This window comes from Panthera onca, chromosome A2, assembly GCF_046562875.1.
Source record: "Panthera onca isolate mPanOnc1 chromosome A2, mPanOnc1 haplotype 2, whole genome shotgun sequence".
NCBI lineage: Eukaryota > Metazoa > Chordata > Mammalia > Carnivora > Felidae > Panthera > Panthera onca.
Window position 1 is genome coordinate 54413607 of NC_138340.1, and position 23802 is coordinate 54437408.

Sequence of the window (23802 nt, forward strand, 5' to 3'; positions counted from 1 at the left end):
CATCTCACACAAGTCAGTCCAAAAATAGCAAATGCCCATGGCTGAGACCTACTGCTGAAAAATGCTGAGTTTTCAGCAGCTCAAAGCATTTCTGTGTCTATTTAACCAGCCCCCACTTAAAGCTGTAGAATATAGGATTAAGGAAGAGGTTTAAAAAAAGAGACAGATACACACACATATACAACATACGGTTTCCGAGGAGACTGAGGGTTCCATGCTTGTAAGGGAGAAAGAGGAGGAATATGCCGAATAACCCTCGGGTTTCTCCCAGATTTGAACATGCTGTACTGTGGCATGAGGTCAGCAGAGACTGACTCCAGCCCTGTGAGGCTGAATTCTACCCTGACAAAGCAGTATCACTGTAATATGAAGCAAAAGGATCCAGGGCATGTTGGCAGCTGTACAGACTGGCTGTTCTAGAAAGTAATGGCAATTCCAAAACAAGAGATCTATGCTGTCACATGAGATAATCTTCAGCCCAGTTAAGCAATAAGCACCAAAAATACTTGAATCGCAAACACAGGCAGCTCAAAATTTAAAAGGTATTGTTTCCGATTCTGTGTCTCCCTCTCTCTCTGCCCCTCCCCCGTTCATGCTCTGTCTCTCTCTGTCCCAAAAATAAATAAAAAACGTTGAAAAAAAAAATTTAAAAAAAAAAAAAAAAAATGGGGCGCCTGGGTGGCGCAGTCGGTTAAGCGTCCGACTTCAGCCAGGTCACGATCTCGCGGTCCGTGAGTTCGAGCCCCGCGTCCGGCTCTGGGCTGATGGCTCGGAGCCTGGAGCCTGTTTCCGATTCTGTGTCTCCCTCTCTCTCTGCCCCTCCCCCGTTCATGCTCTGTCTCTCTCTGTCCCAAAAATAAATAAAAAACGTTGAAAAAAAAAAAATTTAAAAAAAAAAAAAAAAAAAAAAAGGTAGGAAAGAACTTTTCTCCTTGAGCCTATTTTGCATCTGGAGGAAATGAACAGGAAGTGGGAAATTTGAAAAGCTACTGGTTAACTAGATTTGTATCACTAATAATACATTGATTTTGATCTGAGCTGAGGTACAGTCTTCTGGACACTGTGACCTAGCTGAGGAGCCCCAAAACTTCTCTGTGATTTTACAACAGAGCAGGGAAAATATCCTGAAAATATGTTTTTAGTAATGGATAGATGCCAGAACTGAAGATATGGTAAATAACCTCATTTTTCACACATATCCAGAAGTCAAAGGTTGCTACAAACCTAATGCACATTTATCGTTTCTTTTTAGGTCACTAAGAATCTATACAAGTGTACTGTTAGAAATTCTTGCCTGAAGTAAGAGGAACACTAAAGAGTCTTACCAGGCAAAGGAGCCAGAACATGGAATTTCTGTCAAGAGAAAATATAAGGCAATGCACATGTAATCCTTTAAGTTTTGTGGACTCCCTTATGTTATGAAAATTCTACTCTAGATCAGAAGTGACCCAATATTTTTAATAAATAAAATTTAGCCAGGAAACAGCAGTAAACACAGGACACAGAGATGAAACAAAATGGTATGAAAGAACTAACAGTAAAGTAAATTAAGTTCTTGAACAGTTCAGCATTAGAATAGAGTAAATGAAGTTAGAAGAATTTTTTTTTAAGTAGAGATCAAGAGTGAGATCAAGAATCACATGCCATACTGACTGAGCTAGCCAGGTGCCCCATCAAGTTAAAATTTTAAATAAGTTGAAATTTACCTTATGCCATACTACTGCCTAAAAAAAAGTCTTTCAAAGCTCTCTGTTACTTATATGAAAAAGTCCAAACAACCAGGTATGTTACACAATGATCCTGATGATCATCAGATCCCTGCCTCCTTTTCCCGTTCTATATCTTCTGTGTTCCATTCATAGAACCGCCCATTACTGCCATTTTTTGGGCATAGAAACGGAAAAGTAGGGAGGTTAATAACTTGCTCAGAGTCAAATGGCTAAATGGTAGGGCTGGGATTAAACTAGACTGTACAATTCTGACTCCACACTCTTACCTACTAAGTAGTGACATTTACAGTAAGAACTCTATCTTTAAGGAATCAGTAGAGACAGAACATGAGCACCTACAAAGATGTTCAGAAAAAGAGAAAAGTGAATCACTACAGGATGGAGAAAAACTTCAAAGGAAGGGGTAGAACTTGAGCTGGGCTGTTCATTCAATTATCTGAGGCACTGTTCTGGAGAAACATCAAAGAACAAACCGATTATGCCTACATCCTAGCTGAGGAAAACAGCTAATAAACAAATGTAATAAAATATATAATATGTCCGTTGGTAATAAGTGCTATGAAGAAAAATAAAGCAGAATATAGAGGACAGAGGATGAGGGACCTTCTCTAATAATATCTGACCAGAGATCTGAATGAAATCACGTGAATATCTGGGGAAAGGTGTTCCAGGGAGATACCAAGTTCAAGGGCCTTCAGACAGGAATGGTTTTGGTGTGTACAATGAGTGAACAAGGGAGAAAAGACAGAAAATAAGGACAGAGAGGCCTGGTGGATAAAAGCAGGGTGAGACTGTGTTATGTATGACATTGTAGGCTACTGTAAGGAAGTCAATGGGAGTCTTGAGCAGAGTAAGGAAAGGTTTCAGGTTTAACAGGATCACTCTAAGAACAGACAATGCTGGAGTGAGTGAGGGCCAGAGGACATGTACGAAGAGTGCTTAGGAAGCTATTACAATAGTCCACGCAAGACGACTGAAGTCAAGTGCCTATGACATGTTATCTGACATCCATTGAGGGAGCAAGAAACAGGTATTAACAAATACATAATGGAAGTGGGATGGGGAGGGATAAGGAAGAAAGAAAGAAAGAAAGGAAAGGCTTTTCACTTACAAGATATATTAGCTTTAATTTTATAATTATTAGCTTACCAATATTAGATTTTAAAAGGACATATACATAATTTAATTATTTATAGATTTCCCAATTTTTGATCAAGTTTTTTTTCTCTATATTTGTACCCAAATACATAATAGGTAATTTTACCATTTCTAATAGAGTTTTCTCATTCATTAAACATTTTACTTGGGACACCTGGGTGGCTTAGTCAGTTAAACATCCAACTTCAGCTGAGGTCATGATCTCATGATTCATGAGTTTGAGCCCCATGTTGGGCTCTGTGCTGGCAGTGCGGGTCCTGCTTTGGATTCTCTGTCTTCCTCTCTCTATGCCCCTGCCCTGCTTGCACTCTCTGCCTCAAAAATAAATAAACATTAAAAAATATTAAAAAAATTTTTTTACTTAAAGATGTAGTCCAGTATCTTATTAAGTCTGGGAAACAAAAATATCATCAAATAGGGGAAAAACTGCTACTGGGTAGTTTCAAAATGGGTAGTTTTAAAATACTGGATATGTAGTTTCCCATACTAATAAGTTTTGCTTTAGGTCACTTTATAGAGACCTCTGAAAGAATAATTTACTTTGAACATGAGTTTTTGTTTTGGTGTCCAGACTGTCAAAGGAAATTTTGATTCCTATTGCAGGCTATACAGGGAACAGTGCCCAGAGAGGTCATTATCAACTGAATAGGAATAATGACATTTCTGAGTTCTGAGCTTCTTTATGATTTTAACACAAGGCCAACAGAAAATAAGTTTGTGAGGGCAATAAAACACTCCTTTGATGCATAGGTTTTAGTCTACTGCTGAAGCCAGGAGACATGAACTAATGTTTTTTATTTCCTCCCATGAACCAGAATAAGAATAGAAGGGGGCATCTGATAAATTATATAAACCTGTACAGATAAATACAGCACTATATAGCCACAGACTTTAGGCCAAAAGTGAACAGGCATTAGCAGGGGGACAAAAAGAGATCACCATTCATACCTCATCTACAGAGGAAATAGTGTGACTAACAAAGCAATGAAACTGTTACACCCCTTAATTACTCTCTCCAAAGTTCAAGACAAAATTTTCTAAGAGGAGGGATCCTGTATTAATTTATTCAGTAAGTATTACCATGTGCCAGGCCCTGTGTTTGGCATTTAGGGATGAAAAAAAAAATGAGTAAGATGAATAGGTCTTGGTTGCTACTGACTTTAGAGATGATTTATGTTTGTATTTTCTATTTCTCAACATTTTATAAAAACTCACACCCTGCTTAGTACCTTCTCATTCTATACTCAGTGTACTCTCCCCAGTCTGGAATCTTTCATTTTTTGTTTCTATAATTTTATTTTGGACCTAAGAATCAATGCTGCTGTCCTCCTACCATCTTTTTCCAGCTTATGCATTCATTTCATAACCATCTCATTTCTTGTGTTTACCACCGCTTAAAAACAAAAGAATAAAGAAATTAGCAAAAACCAAAAACACCCTCAACTTCTGTAGGATATTTCTGATTTAGTATTCCTATCTTATATCTTCATTATATAAAAACTTCATTGGAGGCTTTTTTTTTTTGGACAAATTACTTCTTTGGATGCTGTCTGAATATATGTTCCAAAAGTTTCCTTTCTAGACCCCAAATTAATCCCACAGTTATCTGCAGTGCTATGAGCTCTTTTGTATGTTTTTCAAAATTGAGATATAGTCAAGACATATAACATTGTATTAGTTTTAGGCGTACAACACAATGATTTTATACATGTATTGCACAATGATTACCACAATAAATTTAGTTAACATCCATAACCACACATGGTTACAAAAATTTTTTCCTTGTGATGAAAACTTTTGAGATCCACTCTTTCAGCATCTTTCATATGTGAGTGCTTTTGGATGGAAACCCACTCCATGCTGAGGGTCAATTAATGATAGAGTTATGGGGAAAAGTAATTGGGTACACAATGAATTCAAATCTCTGTCAAGATGTGGGTCTATAATTATCGATACTTATAGAAAAAGAACACATTTTAAACATGTGTGAAACAATCACAGTTTACGTTTTTTAAAAAAATGACAGGCAACTTGGGCGCACGTGGGTGGCTCAGTCAGTTAAGCATCTGACTTTGACTCAGGTCATAATCTTAGGGTTCATGAGTTCCAGACCTGCGTCAGGCTCTGTGCAGACTCGCACTCTGTCTCTCTTTTTCTCAAAAATAAACATTAAAATAATAATAATAATAACAGGCAATCTTCAATTACTCCAAGCACTCACCATCTGTGAGAGACAATAATTTGGAGGTCCCTAATGAGTCAACACTCCTGGTATTTATGCCCTGTGCAGTCCTCTTTCCACACGGACTCTGGGCTTGTCATGGGACGAACTGTAGCAAACGGTGCTTTAGCAAGCATGATGCAGAGACCTGATTAGTGCTTGGAAATCGGAGACTGTTATTCTGAATACTCCAAAGAACCCACTGGCCATGCTGCAAAAAAGCCCAATCAGCCACATACAGAGTAGTAAGAGTAGAAGAATCAAGGTCACTGGCCAAGGGCCACAGCTAAACTCTTGAGTCAGTGGCTAATACAGACTGCTAGCCACATGAGTGAGGCCATTTGGACGCTCTGGGCATCCCCAATATCCCAGCCAACACATGGAAAGCAGAACCACCTGGCTAGACCACAGAATCATGACATATAATAGTTACCACTATAACATGGACTTTTTAAACATGTGTACAGTTGTATGGATTTTAAAACATGCATAGATTTATGTAACTACCAGCACAATCAGGATAAAGAGCAGCTCCATCGTTGTAAAAGACTCCATTGTGAAAAATCCTCAACATCACTAGTCACTGGGGAAATGCAAATCAAAACCACAATGAGATACCACCTCACACCAGTCAGAAGGGCTAGTATGAAAAAGACAAGGAACAAGCGCTGGTGAGGATGTGGAGAAAAGGGAACCTTTGTGCACTATCGGGGGTGAAGGGAAAGGGATGTAAATTGATACAACCACTGTGGAAAATAGTATGGAGGTTCCTCAAAAAATGAAAAATAGAATTACCATCTAGTAATTCCACTACTGGGTATTTACCCAAAGAAAACAAAAACACTAATTCAAACAGATATATGCAACCCTATGTTTACTGCAGCACTATTGACAACATCCAAGATAGGGAAGCAACCCAAGTGTTCACTGATCAATAAACGAGTAAAGAAGATATGGTACACACACACACACACACACACACACACACACACAAATGGAATATTACTCAGCCATAAAAAGAACAAAATCTTGCCATCTGTGACAACATGGATGGACCTAGAGGGTATTACGCTAAGTGAAATAAGTCAGACAAGGACAAATATCATGATTTCACTTACGTGTGGAATGTAAAAAACAAAATGAATAAACAAAAAAAAATGAACGGCCCCTTAAAATACTCTTAGAGAACAACGTGGTGGTTGCCAGAGGGGAGGTGGTAGTGGGGGATGGGTGAAATAAAGAGTATTAAGACGTACAAACTTCCAGTTATAAAATAAATCACGGAGATGAAAAGTACAGCATAAGAAATATAACGTCGTATGTCAATTATACTTCAAAACTAAATACATACGTAATAAATGACTCCTTTGTGTAGTCACACCTAACCCCACCACTAATGCATAATCCATTCTTTTCACCACGGTTTGTCTTTTTGAGAAAGTGATATAAACAGAATCGTATAGTATGTAACTTTTAAGATGATTTCTTTTACTCAGCATAATGCCTTTGACACTCATGCATCCAGAATGTTGTATGTATCAATGGTTCATTTCTTTTTACTGCTGAGCAAGAGTCCACTGTATGGATGTACCACCGTTTGTTTATCCATTCACTTGCTGAACTACATCTGGATGGTTTTCACTTCTTTGTAATTATGAATAGAGCTGCTTTAAAACCCCAGTGTGAAGGATTTTGCTGAGACAGAAGTTTATGTTACTACAGGTTAAAAACCTGGAATGAATTTGCTGGGTCACATGGTAAGTGTATATTTAACTTAAAAAGAAAACAAACTGTTTTCCAGAGTAGTAGTACCATTTTTTTTTCCTAAAACAAAGTATGAGGGTAATTGTCAGCATTCCTGTCAGTATCTGAAATTGTTAGTTTTAATTTTAGCCATTAGACTAATGGTATCTCATCATGGTTTAAATTTCCCTAATAGTTAATTTCCCTAATAGTTAATAATACTAAACATTTTTTTCATGTATTTATTTACCATTGTACATTCTCTTTGGTTTAAAAAAAAAACCAAACTAAGACATTCAACCATTTTTCAAATGGGTTGTTTGTTCTTTCCTGGTCATTTCTGGCAATTTTAAAAATATATTCTGAATATGTGGCCTGTGTCAGAAACGTGATTTGCAAAATTTTCTCCTGGGCTGTAGCATGCCTTTTCATTCTCTTAATAGTGTTTTTCAACAATAAAAACAAAAAACAAAAACTTTTAATGTTGATGAATTCCTGTTTATCATTTTTTAATGTTATGAATTGGGCTTATGGTGTCATACCTAAGAACTTTTTGCCTCATCCCAGGTCAAAGATTTTATATGTATTCTAAAAGTTTTATGTTTTACATAGAGATTTATGATCTATTTTGTGTTAATTTTTGCATAAGGCATGAGATCTAAGTACAGCTTCATATTTTTGTAGATGGATGCTGAATTTGTCCGTCTTTATTTAAAAAACAGTATCCATTTTCCATTGAATTATCTTTGTATTTTAATGAAAAATGAATTGGAAGTATTTATGTGGTTTGATTTCTGGACTTTCTATTCTAATAATCTATGTATCTATCCTTTAGCCAATATGATACCATATTGACTACTGTACCTTTATGAGAAGTTTTAAAAATGGGTAGGATAATTCACTCAACTTTATCCTTCTTTTCCAAAATTGGTTTGGCTATTTTAGTTTCTCTGCCTTTCCACATAAATTTGAGAATAAGTTTGTCTATAATTACAAAAAAAAACTTGCTGAGAGTTTTTACTGGAATTGTATTAAATCTATGGAACTAGAGAGAAATGACATTTTTAGGATGCTGAGTCTTCTAGTCCCTGAATATATCTATGTATTTATATCTGTATTCTTTCATCAATGTTTTACAATTTCAGCAAATAGATCCTACGTGTAATATGATTTTTATATTTATACTTAAGTATTTTTCTCTTGCTGCTTTTATAATTAGTAAATCCTTCCCCCCAATTGTTCATTGCAAATACATAAAAGCTCAGTTGGTTTGTGTGGGTTGGCACTGTATCTTTGGATCATACGGAACTCATTTATTAGTAATTCTAGGAGGTTTTTTTTTTTTTTTTTTTTTTTTTTTGGTGTGTGTGGATTCCTTGGGATTGTCTATATAAGCAGTCATGCAGCTGTGAGTGGGGGCAGTTTTTTTTCTCCCTTTTCCATCCATATGCCTTTTATTTCTTTTTCTTGTCTTATTGTACTGGCACCCACTTCAAGTACAATGTTAAACAGGGAGTGATCAGAGAGGACAACCTTGCCTTCTTCCCAATCTTAAAATTACAAGATTCAGGCTTATACCATAAAGTTAGCTGCAGTTTAAAAATTTTTTTGTTAGATGTCCTTTATCAGTTGAAGAAATTTCCTTCTACACCTAGTTTGCCGAGAGTGTTAAATAATGAATGCAGGGGGGCACCTAGGTGGCTCAGTCTGTTAAGTTTCCAACCCTTGGTTTCAGCTCAAATCATGATCTCATGGCTCATGAGGTTGAGCCCTACATCAGGCTCCATGCAGACAGCACAGAGCCTGCTTGGGATTCTCTCTTTCCCCCTCTGCCCCCCTCAAAATAAACAAATTTTAAAAAATAACGAACATTATTAAATTTTGTCAAATGCTTTTCTTGTATCAAGTGATAAAAGGTTTTGATTCTTTGGGTTGTCAACATTGAATTACATTGTTTTGATTTTCAGATACTGAACTAGTATTGCATACCTGATATAAACCACACTTAGACATGGCATATTATTTTTTACGTACATTGCTATGTTCAATTTGTTAGTGCTTTATGGAATATTTTCTCATCTATGTTCATGAGGGATACTGGTCTGCTATTTTGTTTTCTTGTATAGCTTTTTCTCTAGTTTTGACATCAGAGTAATGCTGGCCTCATAAAATAAGAGTCCCTTTGTCTTCCATTTCCTGTAAGAGATCACACAGAGGTGGTATATTTCTTCTTTAAGTGTGTGGTAGAATTTGCCAGTGAAACTATGTGATTTCTTTCTCAGAATGTTTTTTGTTTTTGTTTTATTTGAGAGAGCGAGTGAGCAGGGGAGAGGGACAACGGGAGAGACAGAGAATCTTAAGCTGGCTCCACACTCCACACAGAGCCCAATGCAGGGGCTCTGAATCCTTGACCTTGGGATCATGACCTGAGTCAAAATCAAGAGTGGGACGCTCAACAGACTGTGTCATCCAGAAATGAAATTTGTAGCTTAACTACAAGGAGCACCTGGGTGGCTCAGTCAGTTGGGCATCCCACTCTTGATTTTTGGCTCAGGTAATGATGTTGCAGTTTGTGAGTTCAAGCCCCGCATCGGGCTATTATGCACTGACAGCTCAGAGCCTGCTTGGGATTCTCTCTCTCTCTCTCTCTCTCTCTCTCTCTCTCTCTCACACACACACACACACACACACACACACACACACACACACTAAATAAGCTTTAAAAAAATAAAGTATAAATTCCATTCTTTAATAGTCATAGAACTATTCAGGCTATCTTTTCAACTTAGGTGACTTTTGGTAGCCCATTGTTTTGAGAATTTGGTCTCCTTCGTTAAGTTGTTGATTTATGTGTTCAGAGTTGTTTATAGTTCCTTATAATCATCTTTTTTTTTAATGTTTATTTTTGAGGGGGAGAGGGAGGAAACGGGGAGGGAGAGAGAGAGGGCAAGGGAGAAAGAGAAAGACAGAGAGAGACAGAGACTGTGCAAGTGGTGAAGGGGCAGAGAGAGCGGGGGACAGAGGATCCTAAGTGGGCTCTGTGGTGATAACAGAGAACCCAATGCAGGGCTTTAACTCCTGAACCCTGAGATTGTGACCTGAGCCGAAGTCACTTAACCAACTGAGCCACCGAGGCACCCTAAAGGTTTGAATCTTGAATCTACAGGATTAGGTTATTTGCCAGATTTGGAAAGTTTCTAGTCATTAGTTCTTCAAATATATTTTCTGTACCACTCCTTTACCTCTCCTGCTGGAACTCTGATGACATTAATGTTAAACCTCTGTCATCGTCCCACAAGTCCCTAAGTTTCTCTTCAAGTTTTTCCTCAACATTCTCCCCCCACCCCAATGGATAATTTCTACTTATCTATCTTCATGTTCATTGACTCTTTTCTCTATCATTTTCATTCTGCTATTGATCCCATCCAGTGAATTCTTTTTCATTTATTGTATTTTTCAGTTCTAAAATGTCCATTTCGTTCTTTACCTCCTTTATTTCTCTGTTGAGACTATCTTGCTGTTCATTCCAAGAATGTTTGCTCTTACTTGCTGGAACATTTTTATCATTGCTGCTTTAAAGTTTTTGTCATTGTTTAAGTCTGTGTTCTTGGTATGGCATCTTTTGACTGATTTTTTCCATGTGAACTCTTTTCCTATTTTTTTCAAATGCCAAGTATCCTGGACTTTTGGACATTATTATAAGATTCTAGGTCATCTTAAAATCCTATGGAGAATACGGATATTTTTCATTTAGTAGGCAATCAACCCAGTTTTCTTCAGGTGATAGTTTCTGACCAGCCTTCTGTGTAGTTTCAATTCAGTTAAGTTTTCAGTCTTTGCAGTGCTATTTGGATCTGTCCCATATGTGTACTACCCTTTTCCCAATCTGGTACCTGAGCTGTGGTCTATCTAACCCATACTTCATTTATTAGAGAGCAGATATGCTGCTTGAGGTTGAATTTCTACATGTATAGCATATGTGTAAGGCCAGGAGTTCATAACAAAATTTAAAGAGTTTATTTCCCAAGCTTCTCCCTTTTACAATCTCCCCAGTAACTTTTGGTTCACTAGGGTTCCCCTTCCTGTCATATAGCCAGAAAGTTTGGGCTTTATTTACTTCACTGTCACACAATTTCCAGAGTGCCTATGTCTGGAGCCAAGCAACTGAAGGAAAAGAAAAAAAAAAAAAAAAAAAAAAGCAAATGGGGTCATTCTAACCTTCTTGGGACTAAAGCTCCACTGATCATAAGGAAAGGTTCCCTACCCTCAGAGCTTTAGGCTCCTGCCAGACCCCAATCTGCTGCCACCACAGAACTGCTTGAGGCTCATGCCACAAGAGAACAGAGAAAAGAAAAAAGAACAACAGAAGGCGTCTATACTTTCTCTGAGCATTAGAATATGCCTTTCTTATTCTCTGCACCAGAACTGATGGTTTCTCCTGGAGTTCTCTCTATTCACATTGATGCCCACTTCTGGGTTTTAGGCTGTGTTGGATTCAGGCATGGGAGAAATGATAAATTCACTCATAGTTCCACGGTACTTCGGGATCTGTTTTTCTTTCCTAATCTGCCTGTTACAATCTACCTTTCAGTATCCTCAAATAGCAGCCCTATCCCAGGTTTTTAAAACTGCAGTCAGTGGGAGAGACCAGGCAAAGTGTACTTGCTCCATCTTACCCAGTCCCTGGATCTTAAGCTACTAAGTTTGGAGGTCATTTGTTACATAGCAATAGATCACTGGAACACAATCCAACTCAAGAAGAAATCATTTAAGTGCAATGCACATGAAATAACACATTCTTTACATTTTTCTTCTTTAGAAAAGTCACCAGATCATTATCAGGTAGCTGCTACCAATTCAGTAGTGGAATATTCTAGGCTTTCTTAATTTGGTTCCTAAGAAACAGATTCAGTTTCATTACTGGAGTAATCAAAAATGATAGCAATGACAACAGTGGAAGCTTGTTACTTAGTAGAAGTGGGTTTATTCTGCTGTCAGATGTAATTTGTCAATAAAGGTCCTGACATCTTTCTTTCATGCACTGGCTGATCAGCGGTCACAAGAGCTAAGAGAATCATGGGAGGAAACTGGAATGACAAGGATAAATCTGGAAAGTGAAAATGCCTTATGAGAAATTTTTTCCCTCAAAGTTATTCTTGTACAGAATTCCTAAAAGGTTTTTTTATGGTCTTAAAAACAAAAGTAGTTCACCAGCAAGCAGCATTTCATTTAGAACAGCCTAATAAACTGCATAATCAAGCAATGATACTTCCTGAGGGAAAAATCTAGGTTGTCAATCAGCTCCACTGCCTTTTCATAAGCTTTGCCCAACATAAGCAAATCACTATGAAGAAACCAAAACTAGCTGCATCAAATACCACTTCATATCCATAGACAGGCAAAAATTTCAAGTGTCTATAAAGATGAGGGGTAATGGGAACTTCTGGACACTGTTGATTGGAGTTTAAATTGGTACAGTCACTCAGGGATGCCTGGGTGTCTCAGTCAGTTAAGCGTCTAACTTCAGCTCAGGTATGATCTCACAGTTTGTGAGTTCAAGCCTCTCACTGGGCTCTGCACTGACAGCTCAGAGCCTGGAGCCTACTTCAGATTCTGTGTCTCCCTCTCTCTCTCTCTCTGCCCCTTCCCCACTTGTGCTCATTCTCTCTCCCAGCCCCCCCCCCCCCCGCCACCAAATAAATAAACATTGAAAAAATTGGTACACTCTATATAGCAATTTGGCAATGTCTAGTTATATAAACATGAATACACCACACAACCCAGTAATTCCATTTCTAGGCATATATATACTAGAGACATTCTCTTGTATGTGTGTGCAAGGAGACATTTTGAAGAACATTTATTGCAGCACTTATTTATGAAGCAATGAAATATTGGAAATTCCCAACAGAATACTGTGCAACAATTAAATAGAACAGAACTGTATTTACCCATGTGAGTAAATTTCAAAAGGATGACACTGAGTGAAACAAGAAGTTACAGAATACTATATAGTATTTATGAATACATGCATATGTATGAAAAGTACATAAACATATGTTCATGAAAAATACTGAATTCAGAATAGTAGTTATGTTCAAAGAAGGGGCAATGGGGTGAAGAGTGGTATACACAAAATTAAACTTTATTTAATACAGCCAAACAGCAAGTCTGAAAAAGCCTAGTAATGGTCCTTGAGTGTTTATTATTCTCTTTATTTTTCTGCTTGTTTGAGATATTTATAATACAACAAGCAAAAAAAAAAAATATGAGAACATATATACCAGTTACAATGTAACCAGTTACATGAACACTCATGTTTAGTGAAAAAATATTCTGATAATACATTAGCCAAATACATATACATACAATAAAAACTGTGTTTAACAAGGCTAAGAGAACTAGGGGCTATGAAGGTTTAAGTACATTTCAAACTATGCAAATCACAGAGACCAAATGTGAACATGTTTAAGAAAACTGATGATCAAGCTAACTTCTGTTATATCCTAAGTAAGGATCTCATGAGTCAAGGTTCTAACAAAAGCTGAGCTGTTGCTGTCTGTGATCTCTCTGCTTTCCCTAGCATCCTCTGTTACAATACTGTAAAGCAGGTTATTTGGCACATGTAGTAGCTTGGTACTGATTCTACCCAAAGCTGGGAACTAGTAGAAGCTGGTCTACTACCTGGGGGTGCTTTTGGAACCTCTGGGAAGGGGAAGACTAGACTGAGTAGGGCCAAAAGACTTGGCTCTTCCCAGCAGAATTCAAGTGGTATATTACAGCCAGAGCAGAAATGGGAGTTTCTGCTAGCTTTAATAGGACTTGGTAGAGAAGGGAACAGGGAATCTGTCTTTCTAACCCCTTAAATGACCCAGAAGTCTGCCAGGTCATCTAGACTGAGAATGCAGATCTCTTACAACACAGAGTGGGCAGGTAACATGCTCCAGAATCACAGTGTTCACTTGGTACCTACGAGCACAAATGCCAAACTATTCTACAGACTCCTCTGCATCTATAACTGGCAAGATATGTCTGTAATTCCTAGGAAGACTGCCAGCATGCTACATTGTAGTCATTCAGGATAGAAAAGACTGTAGCAGTAATTTTAGTTATCACACTTTAGTTAGTTATTCCCTTATGCTAGTAGTATAATGTTGGGCAAAAAATAAGTCTAGGCAGTTGAAACACTGTGATAAAAATTTTTCCTCCTTTAAAAAAAATGAAGGTTGGACCAAGTACCAATAACCATTCTTTTGTGTGTTTTTTTGTTTTGTTTTTAGCTGTGAAACACATGGCTTTTGCCATATGCTTTTATTTTTTTCTTCCAAGTTTTTATTTAAATTCTAGCTAGTTAACATACAGTGCAATATTAGTTTCAAATGTAGACTTCAGTGATTGATCACTTACCTACAACACCCAGGGCGCATCACAAGTGCCCTCCTTAGTACCCATCACCTGATTAACCCATTCCAACACCTGCAACTCCACCCCTCCTAGCTCCCCCCACCCTGCTCACCTCCCCTCCAGTAATGTTCTCTATATGATAACCATTCTTTTGAAGTCCTAGCAGCCTTTCTGTTTTTTACTTTCAGTTGCAAAAAAGTTCAAATATATAGAAAAAATAGAATGCTATAATGAACAGCCATATATCCACCACCTAGATCCAACAACTGTTAACTTTCTACCATATTTGCTTTGCCTTTACACACACACACACTGCTAACCTACTTCAATTGCATATGGTACTCCACATCAAATACTTCAGCATTTCTATACAAAACTTAAGGTCATTTGCCCAAATACCTACAGTATCTTTATCATGTCTACTAAATTTACCTTACCTAATATCATCTAATATCCAATGATATTAAAAGGTTAAAAACTGTACAAACTTCCTAAGTGAAATAAGTCAGAGAAGGACAAATAAGACATGATTTCACTCGTATATATTTAAGAAATGAAACAAATGAACAAAGAAAAAGACAACAACAACAAAAAAACCAGATTCAACTATAGAGAACAGGGCGCCTGGGTGGCTCAGTCGGTTAAGCGTCCGACTTCGGCTCAGGTCATGATCTCGCGGTCCGTGAGTTCAAGCCCCGCATCAGGCTCTGTGTTGACCGCTCAGAGCCTGGAGCCTGTTTCAGATTCTGTGTCTCCCTCTCTCTCTGACCCTCCCCCGTTCATGCTCTGTCTCTCTCTGTCTCAAAAATAAATAAACGTTAAAAAAAATTAAAAAAAATAAATAAATAAAGTAGAGAACAAACTGGTGGTTACCAGAGGGGAGGCTGCTGGGGGCGAGGATGAGTGAAAGAAATCAAGGGGATTAAGAGTACACTTATTGTGATGAGCACTGAGTATTGTATAGAACTGCTGAATTGCTATACTGTACATCTGAAACTATTACAGATTACTACTAATCTGTACTAATTATTACTAATTGTACATTAATTATACTGGAGTTAAAAAAATATCATTTCTAAGAATTAAAAAATGTACAAGCTTCCACATGATAGAAACTATAGTTTTAATGACACTTTTTGAAAAATACACATGGGACATTTGGACTACCCACAACAGTTCCACTGTCATGAAGGATCTAAGCCCATAGGCTGGAAACCATTGGTCTAGGATTCCAAAGTCTTAGGGAAGGAAAAAAATAAATAAATCAACTTCACAATTGTACTTCTTTTTCAAAAGAAATAATTTTTAATTTTCACATTTGGCTCCTCATTTCTAATACTGTATGTTTCAAAACACATGTCCCTGCTTAGGTGCTACATTAATTAAGAATACTGAGGCCTTGGGGCACCTTGGTAGCTCAGCTAGCTAAGCGTCTGACTCTTGATTTCAGCTCAGGTCATGATAACATTCACAATGTGGGTTTGAGCCTCAGGTCAGAGCCTGCTTAGGATTCTCTTTTCCTCTCTCTCTGCCCCTACCCCCCCCACCCCCCCCACACCCCCCCCCCCACCCCCGCTTGGGCTCTCTTTCATAATAAAGGAACTTTAAACTTTTTTTTTTAACTTTGTTTATTTTGAGAGAGAGAGAGAGAGAGAGAGAATATGAATATGAATGAGAATGAATCCCAAGCAGGCTCCAAAGCCCAATGGGAGGCTCGAGCTCACAAACTGTGAGATCATGACCTGAGCCAAAATCAAGAGTCAGACATTCAAGCAAGTGAGCCACCCAGGTACCCCAAAATAAATAAACATAAAAAAAAAAAAAAAAAGAATATTGAGGCCTGGAATGGATCTCTGTATTATTATTACATTCTGTTGCAGTACCAATTAGTAATTCAAAATCTACCTTGAAAAAAATCTGAAATGACTTGTAAAATCTATGTATTTTTTTATAAACTCAATAAAAATTGTAATTAAAGAACAAAAAATACATTAGAAGACAGGGAGACAGATAAATGAATTAGATACATAAAAACTAAGGCTAGGGGTACCTGCGTGGCTCAGCTGTTTAAGTGTCAGACTCTTGATTTTGGCTCAGGTCATGATCCTAGGTTGTGGGATCAGGCTGAGTGGGGCTCCGACTATGCGCTAGGCATGAAGCCTGCTTAAGATTCTCTCTCTGCCTCTCCCTGCTCTCCCTTCTGGTGCTCTCTCAAAAAAAAAAAAAAAAAAAAAAAGGGAAAAGGAAAAAGGCTAGTTACTGCAATTGAATACTTCTGAATTTTCGGGCAACCACAGCAAAAATGAAAATACATTGTACCTTTTTCATTTGCTGTTATAAAAGCACTTAAGAATTTATCAGTATATTTAATTGGAGGCGAAATATGTATGTGAATTTTTTTTAATGCTTATTTTTGAAAGAGAGAGAGCACAAGTGAGAGAGGGGCAGAAAGAGAGGGAGACAATCATAAGCAGGCTCCAGGGCCTGAGCTGTCAGCACACAGCCTGATGCGGGGTTTGAACCCATGAACTATGAGGTCATGATCTGAGACGAATTTGGACGCTTAACCAACTGAGCCACCCAGGCACCCCGCATGTGAATTTGTATATAAGAAAACTGATTAACAAAATCTTTAACAATGATTTCTACAAAAAATGGAAAGGCATTCTTTGTATATGATTCTTATATCCATCTGTAACAAAAATGAAGGGCTTATTATAAAATCATAGTTCAGTGAGTGAGTTTCTATAAATTCAGGCCTGCAGCTTCCTAGTAATCTGACTTGATATTGGAAGAGGGCTGGGATAGTCTAAGGGACAGATGTGTGGCATTTCCCTTAGCATATTGTTGCCAAATATCAAGGATCTAATCTGGGTTTTTGACAGAAGTTGGTCAGCATACATTACGAGGTTGAGCTCACTGGTGAGTGGTCAGGCAATACGCTTATAACCTTCACGTATTAACAGCCTAAAAAAATTTTCCCCCTGATTCTGTTTCCCTCCACACCAAACAGGTTTAATGCCCTGTGTTCACAAGGTGTGAGAAGTCTGGCATCACCTTACTGCATAAATTAATGAATGGAGGAAAGAAGCCGGAAACCTACGCAGTATAAGTTCAGATTCCGTGCTCCTAAACACTACATAAGACGGGCAAGCTAGATTTTACAATCATATATTTACTTTCCTCTTCTACTCTCCATCATTTATTAAATGCACATGTGGTGACAAAATTAGCACACAGCATCAGCTTTTGCTAAAATAATGTTTCTCAACTCAACTGTCTTTTCTTCAGAATCCTAGCTCTGTCATTTCTGAGAAGCAAAGCAGTATAAATGAAAACTCAGGCCTTTGTGAACTCTGATACTCTTATTTCATCTTCAAGTGCTTCAGACTGTCTCACAGAGAGCATGGGCTCTGTATGTATTAGTTTTCTTCCCTATCCATACTTTCATCTCAAATCTATTCTCATAGACATCAATCACCATGAATTTCTACGTAGAAATAAAAAGTTTGCAAATCAGAATTAGAGGTCAAAGTCCTTTGCTCCTTCCTGTGCTAGCTGATGATATCTCCAACAGCTCAACTCCATCAAAGAGAAGCATGTCTACTGCTCACTAATTTAGTAGCAGCAGGATAACAACTAGAGCCTGAACTTTGTACTTGTTGTCAAGAAGATAATGGCACAGGATAAATCAAGGAACAAAAACTGTTCTGTTTTCCTGTACTCTTTTTATGGTCTATCTTATATTCGCAAATAATGTTTCTCATCTCAACCATGGGGAAAATAAGAAGTATGCAATGAGCTGAGAGATTAAAGCCACAAAGCACTTAAGAGTGCTTAGTTCCACAACATTTGGAGATTGGCCACAGGCACTTTATTGGTAGGTGAGAAAAGTCTTCAAAGGGTATAAATAGGAGAATTAATTCTAAGAAGTAACCTCCTCATGGTTCAAAGCAGTCTATGCATCTCTATAAGCTGCAGTAGTATTGTAGCCTCTTGTACTTACCTCTTCCTTCCATCTTGATTTCATGACTTCACTAGTTGGTGTTCTGTCTTCCCTTTGTCTCCAGTTATATGTTATATAACTGTGCTTCACAATCTCTAGCTCTCCTGGGATTCATGTATTAGTCAAATGGAATACAGTATACCTTTGACCTTATTAACATATGGTGCTGTTCATCTTGCTTCTGAGATCACCTATCTGAGGACTCAACACCCATTTGGAATTTTATCTTAACCTTCCGTATGCCTAATAATTTAAATCTCACTGGTCCTACTCTACTCCCTTCCCTTCCTCTACCCACCAGGATCTACAATCTTTCAAACTAAAATCAAGGTGGTATAAAGAAATCATGGGGGCGCCTGGGTGGCGCAGTCGGTTAAGCGTCCGACTTCAGCCAGGTCACGATCTCGCGGTCCGTGAGTTCGAGCCCCGCGTCAGGCTCTGGGCTGATGGCTCGGAGCCTGGAGCCTGTTTCCGATTCTGTGTCTCCCTCTCTCTCTGCCCCTCCCCCGTTCATGCTCTGTCTCTCTCTGTCCAAAAATAAATAAAAAAAACGTTGAAAAAAAAAAAAATTAAAAAAAAAAAAAAAAAAAAAAAAGAAATCATGGATTAAATTAACTGTTCTACAATCTTTCAAACTAAAATCAAGGTGGTATAAAGAAATCATGGATTAAATTACTGACTGTACAACTTTCATAATCACTAAACATTAGTTTCTTCCTCATCAAGATAGGAATGTAGCACACCTTGAAGAACTATTTTGAGTACATACACACATACTATCAGCTACTACTTCTACTACGACATTGGATAATTTTCAAATTTCAAGCATAACCATCCCTCTATGTATATGGTTCTTTACAAAAATTTACAAGGTAATTAATTTGACACAATCTCCATGTTACAAAAAAAAGGCTGAGGCTTACACAAACTCCTGAACCTGGTAGGACCTCAGTACATATCAGCTACTATTCCGAAGGTTAAGTGACTTATTTAAGGTTACATACTTAATATAGGTTAGGATTATCTCCAAGAAATTCTGACTCTTCACTAACATTCTTTTCCCTACTTTGCCATTTAGTTAATTATCTCTACTTCTGTGCTTCTGTATTCATGTGGAGGAAATAAAATTATAAATTGTATATCTCATGTTCTCTGTTTTAATAACTTTTATTATTTGTTCCATATTGGCTATCTTTATGATATAAATTTATAGCTGTTTTTACTTAAACTTCTTTTAAAGTTTCTCTATACATTTATTCTAATAACTGAAGGTTTCATGACTTATTTCAACAGAAAAGGTTGAGACCATAAGGTCATTTCTTAATCTACCACTACAACTTCACCCTCTAAATTCCATATTCAAACTTCTTGAAAGATATCTATTACTTAGGATTTCTGTCAGCCACAGGCAACTGACTCTTTGATCTAAATCACCTGACCACACACTCTTCACATAATTTACCTAGAAGCCAAATCAGAATGCTTTCATTTGTTCCATTTACATCTGTCCTTTGAAAGCAATGCTTAAGAATTATTTCCTTTGCCAAGACAACTCAATGGAGAAAAGAATAGTCTTTTTAAGAAATGGTACCAGGATGAGTGACTATCAACAGGCAAAAGAATGAAGCTGGACCCTTCCTGACACCATATATAAAAATGAAATCAAAATGAATCAAAGATCTAAATAAAAGAACTAAAACTACAGAACTCTTAGAAGAAAATAGGAATATGAAGAAAATAAATCTTAGTGACCGTGGATTTAGTCAATGATATCTTAGGACACCAAAATCATAAGGAACAAAAGAAAAAATACATAAAGTAGACATAGTCATAATTAGAAACTGCTGTGCTTCAAACAACTCCACTAAGAAAGTGAAAAGACAACCCAGAGAGTGAGAAAAAAATCTGCATATATCAGAGACTTGTACACATAATATATAAAGAACTATTACAACTCAATGTTAAAAAGCAAACCTAATTAAAAATAGACAAAGGACCTAAACAGACATTTCTCAAAAGAAGATATACAAATGGCCAATAAGTATCATTAGCCTTTAGGGAAATGCAAATCAAACCCAAAATAAGACATTATTACATACCCACTTAGCATGCCTATAATAAAGAAGATAATAACAAGAGTTGGTGAGAATGTGGAGAAATTAAAACTCGCACATACTGTAAATGAATGAAAAATGATGCAGTACCTTTGGTAAACAGTCTGGCAGCTCCTCAAATGATTAAACATAGAGTTACCATATGATCTAGCAATTCTACTCCTAAGTATATTATTCCAAGAGAAATGAAGACATATGTCTACACAAAAACTTGTATACAAATATTTATACCATTAGATATTCAGTATTATTCATAAAATCAAGAAAAACTCAAATGTCCATCAACTGATGAATGGATAAAGTATCTATGTCATATTATTTGATCTATACTACAACATAGATCAATCTTGAAAATAGTATGCTAAATGAAAGAAGCTAGTCACAAAGGACCACATACTAAATTAATCCATTTAAAATCAAATGCCTTTTGGGGCACCTGGGGGCTCAGCTGGTTGGGCATCCAGCTTTGGCTCAGGTCATGATCCCATAGTTCGTGGGTTCAAGCCCCATGTTGGGCTCTTGTGCTGACAGCTCAGAGCCTGAAGCATGCTTCTCCCTCTCTGTCTCCCTCTCTCTCTGCCCCCCTCTCTCTCTCTCTCTCTCTCTCTCTGTCTCCCTCTCTCTGTCTCCCTCTCTCTCTGCCCCTCCCCCACTTGCGCGCGTGCACGCGCTCTCTCTCAAAAATAAACAAACATTCTAAAAAATAAAATGAAATAAGTCTATGCTTCTCCTTGACCAGCTCATGAGAGTAAAAATAAAATAACGTCTGTGTAAATCTACAGAGGCAGAAGCTAGATTAGTGGTTGCTTAGGGCTGGGGTAAATGGAGAGATTAGGCAGTGATGGCTAAGATAGGTATGTATGGTTTCTTTTGGGAGTAATAAAAATGTTCTAAAATTGATTATGGCAATAGTTGTAACTATAGTAAAAGTCATGCAATTGTGCAGTTTCAATGGGTGAATTGTATGGTACGTGAATTATATTTTAAGAAGTTGTTAAAACCTGTTATTTAAAAGCTGTTAAACCTTTAAAAATCACTCCTCCATGAAATATTTCTAACAGGACTTGTTCTCTCACCAACTCTTAAGATCCATACAAGTTTACTACATAGGTGTACTTGATTAGAGACATAATGATATATACTAAAGAAAGTCCTAGCCAAGGAGAGAAGAAAATATAGATTGAATCCTGGTTTGGACACCAATTACCTATGGAGAAAAGTTTCACTATGGCCCAGTGTCCTCACCTCTGAGGCCTCTTACAAAAATTCTTGGCTGAATCAACTGAGAAAGATCTTCTTGTAATTTGTACAAATTTGAACTTAGGGAGCACTTAGGAATTCTAGGGGGCACCAGAATAAGGGATAAGGAATTATCTCCACTAAAAGACTCCAATAAAAGACTTCTGGAGACAAGTGTCACCTGTACTCCATGGTATTTGCTATAGTAAATCTGTGGAATAGACAGCTACTTCCCTATAAATTTATATGAAGTATTCAGACAAAAAATTAAATCATAAAACGAGAAGCAAAACTGTAGTCACATTACACAAATGAGCAGTATATGTGTGACTGATACCAGAATTAGAAATATTTATAAAGCTCAATTATTCTGCAATGCACCATGGATTCTTTTGGATAAAGAAACATCTCTTCACCATAAACAATGTATTACTATTTTCATTACAACTGCTACTATCAAAGCCACCAAAAGAATAGTGACCTTTTTTATGTATCAAGCTATTCATATACATTACTTCATTTAATCACTAAAATAACCTGCATTTTAGTTATTTATTGGCTTAATTTTTAAAGCTGAGGAAATTAAGGCTCAGAGAAGGTAAAGCACTTGCTTATTACCTTTGCTATTCATCTGATCTTTGATGTTCTCATAGCCTGATCTACCTCAAATGACAAACCAAATCCCAAGCAAGATGCTTTTTTTTTTTTTTTTTTTTAAATTCGACTTATCCTAAAGGAAAGCAAATACCTTGCAAAGCTTCATTTTGGTTCCCATGTCTTTAGAGCCATATTGTGACAGTAGCTCAACAGAACTGGATGGCTTGTAAACTACATGTAATACATGGTACCATCTCTGGGTACTGGGTCCTGCAGCTCTCTCACCTAGAATGCCCTCCTATGTTTCTCTATCCAAGATGACTGTTATCTTAAAGGCTCAAATCCCATTGCCCCCATGAAACTTTGAGTTCCCTTTGTGGAAATTCTCTTCCTCTTCCCAACTCTCACAGTATTTCATGAATGAATAATAAAGCACCTGCTCTGAGCCACATCCTTTGTTGGGCACTGAGTTAGTTAGAGAGACTTACTATATTTTTCAGACCAAGGAAATTAATTATATGTATGTTTTGGTCAGTGTACAAACACTGGCAAACAGGTTAATCTGTCTGCAAAATGCCCTGTCCTGCTAAAGAAAAAATCCTGACTCATAGCTTCAAAAATAAAGATAACTGAAGGTGTGAGAAGCATTCTCGAGTTCAGCTTCTAAACTGTAAGAAAAATTTTAAAGGCACAATCTGGTTGTTATTTATTAACTTATTTTCCAATTCAAGTTTTAAAAATCACTGTTTCTTTTGTAAAACCCAAATCCAAGCTTTTGTGTTTTGATAGGTTTCAACTGCCAAGTTTCATTTGCTTAAAAAACAAAAAACAATTACAGTCATAACAGCATGTAATGAAACCGATCACAGTATAACTTTAAAGACTTTCTTAGGGATACGTGGGTGACTTAGTCAGTTAAGCGTCTGACTTCAGCTCAGGTCATGATCTCATGGTTCATGAGTTCAAGCCCCATGTTGGGGAGCTGGGAGCCTGGAGCCTGCTTCGGATTCTGTGTCTCCCTCTCTCTGCCCCTCTCCCACTTGTGCCCTGTTTCTCTGTCTCTCTCTCTCTCTCTCTCAAAAAAAAGTAAATAAATAAACCTTAACAAATTTTTGTTAAATAAAAGAAAAGCGTTTCTTACAAATTATCCAAGTTTCTAGATTAGTTAATTTGACTAATACTGTGTTCCATGTACCAAGTTAAATGCAGAATGGGTGATTACACTGCTGATATTTAAATCTTACAATTTCACTTTGTAACTTTAACACTGGTAACAAGTAGATGTCTGGTGGTCAGGGAAGATGTAGGAGGATGAAGAGCCTGGTTTATTGCAGGGAGTTTTTAGAAAATGAAGTACTCTTAAGCTGAGAGACAACTCAGTTATCTTTAATACTTTCTAAAGAAAGTTGAGGCGCATGGGTGGCTCAGTTGGTTGGGCATCTGACTCTTGGTTTCAGCTCAGGTCATAATCTCACAGTTTGTGGGTTTGGGCCCCACATCGGGCTCCATGCTGATGGCTCAGAGCCTGCCTGGGATTCTCTCTCTCCCTCTCTGCTCCGTCTCTCAAAATAAACTTAAAAAAAAAAAAAA

At 37.3% G+C, this 23802-nt stretch overlaps 1 protein-coding gene across 10 annotated transcripts in view; it reads right to left on the reverse strand.

Annotated features, from left to right (window-relative positions):
* The window catches only part of TMCC1 (transmembrane and coiled-coil domain family 1), a 252409-nt gene that overhangs the window by 59828 nt on the left and 168779 nt on the right, over nt 1–23802 (reverse strand). The window contains exon 1 of one of the 10 annotated variants that reach the window (XM_078442731.2): nt 190–522. The exons of the other annotated variants lie outside the window; for them this stretch is intronic. Within the exon in view, the coding sequence (XP_078298857.1) occupies nt 190–216 (27 nt within the window). The 5' untranslated portion in view covers nt 217–522. Of the gene's footprint in view, nt 1–189; nt 523–23802 lie in introns of those variants that run through there. 10 annotated transcript variants of the gene reach the window in all.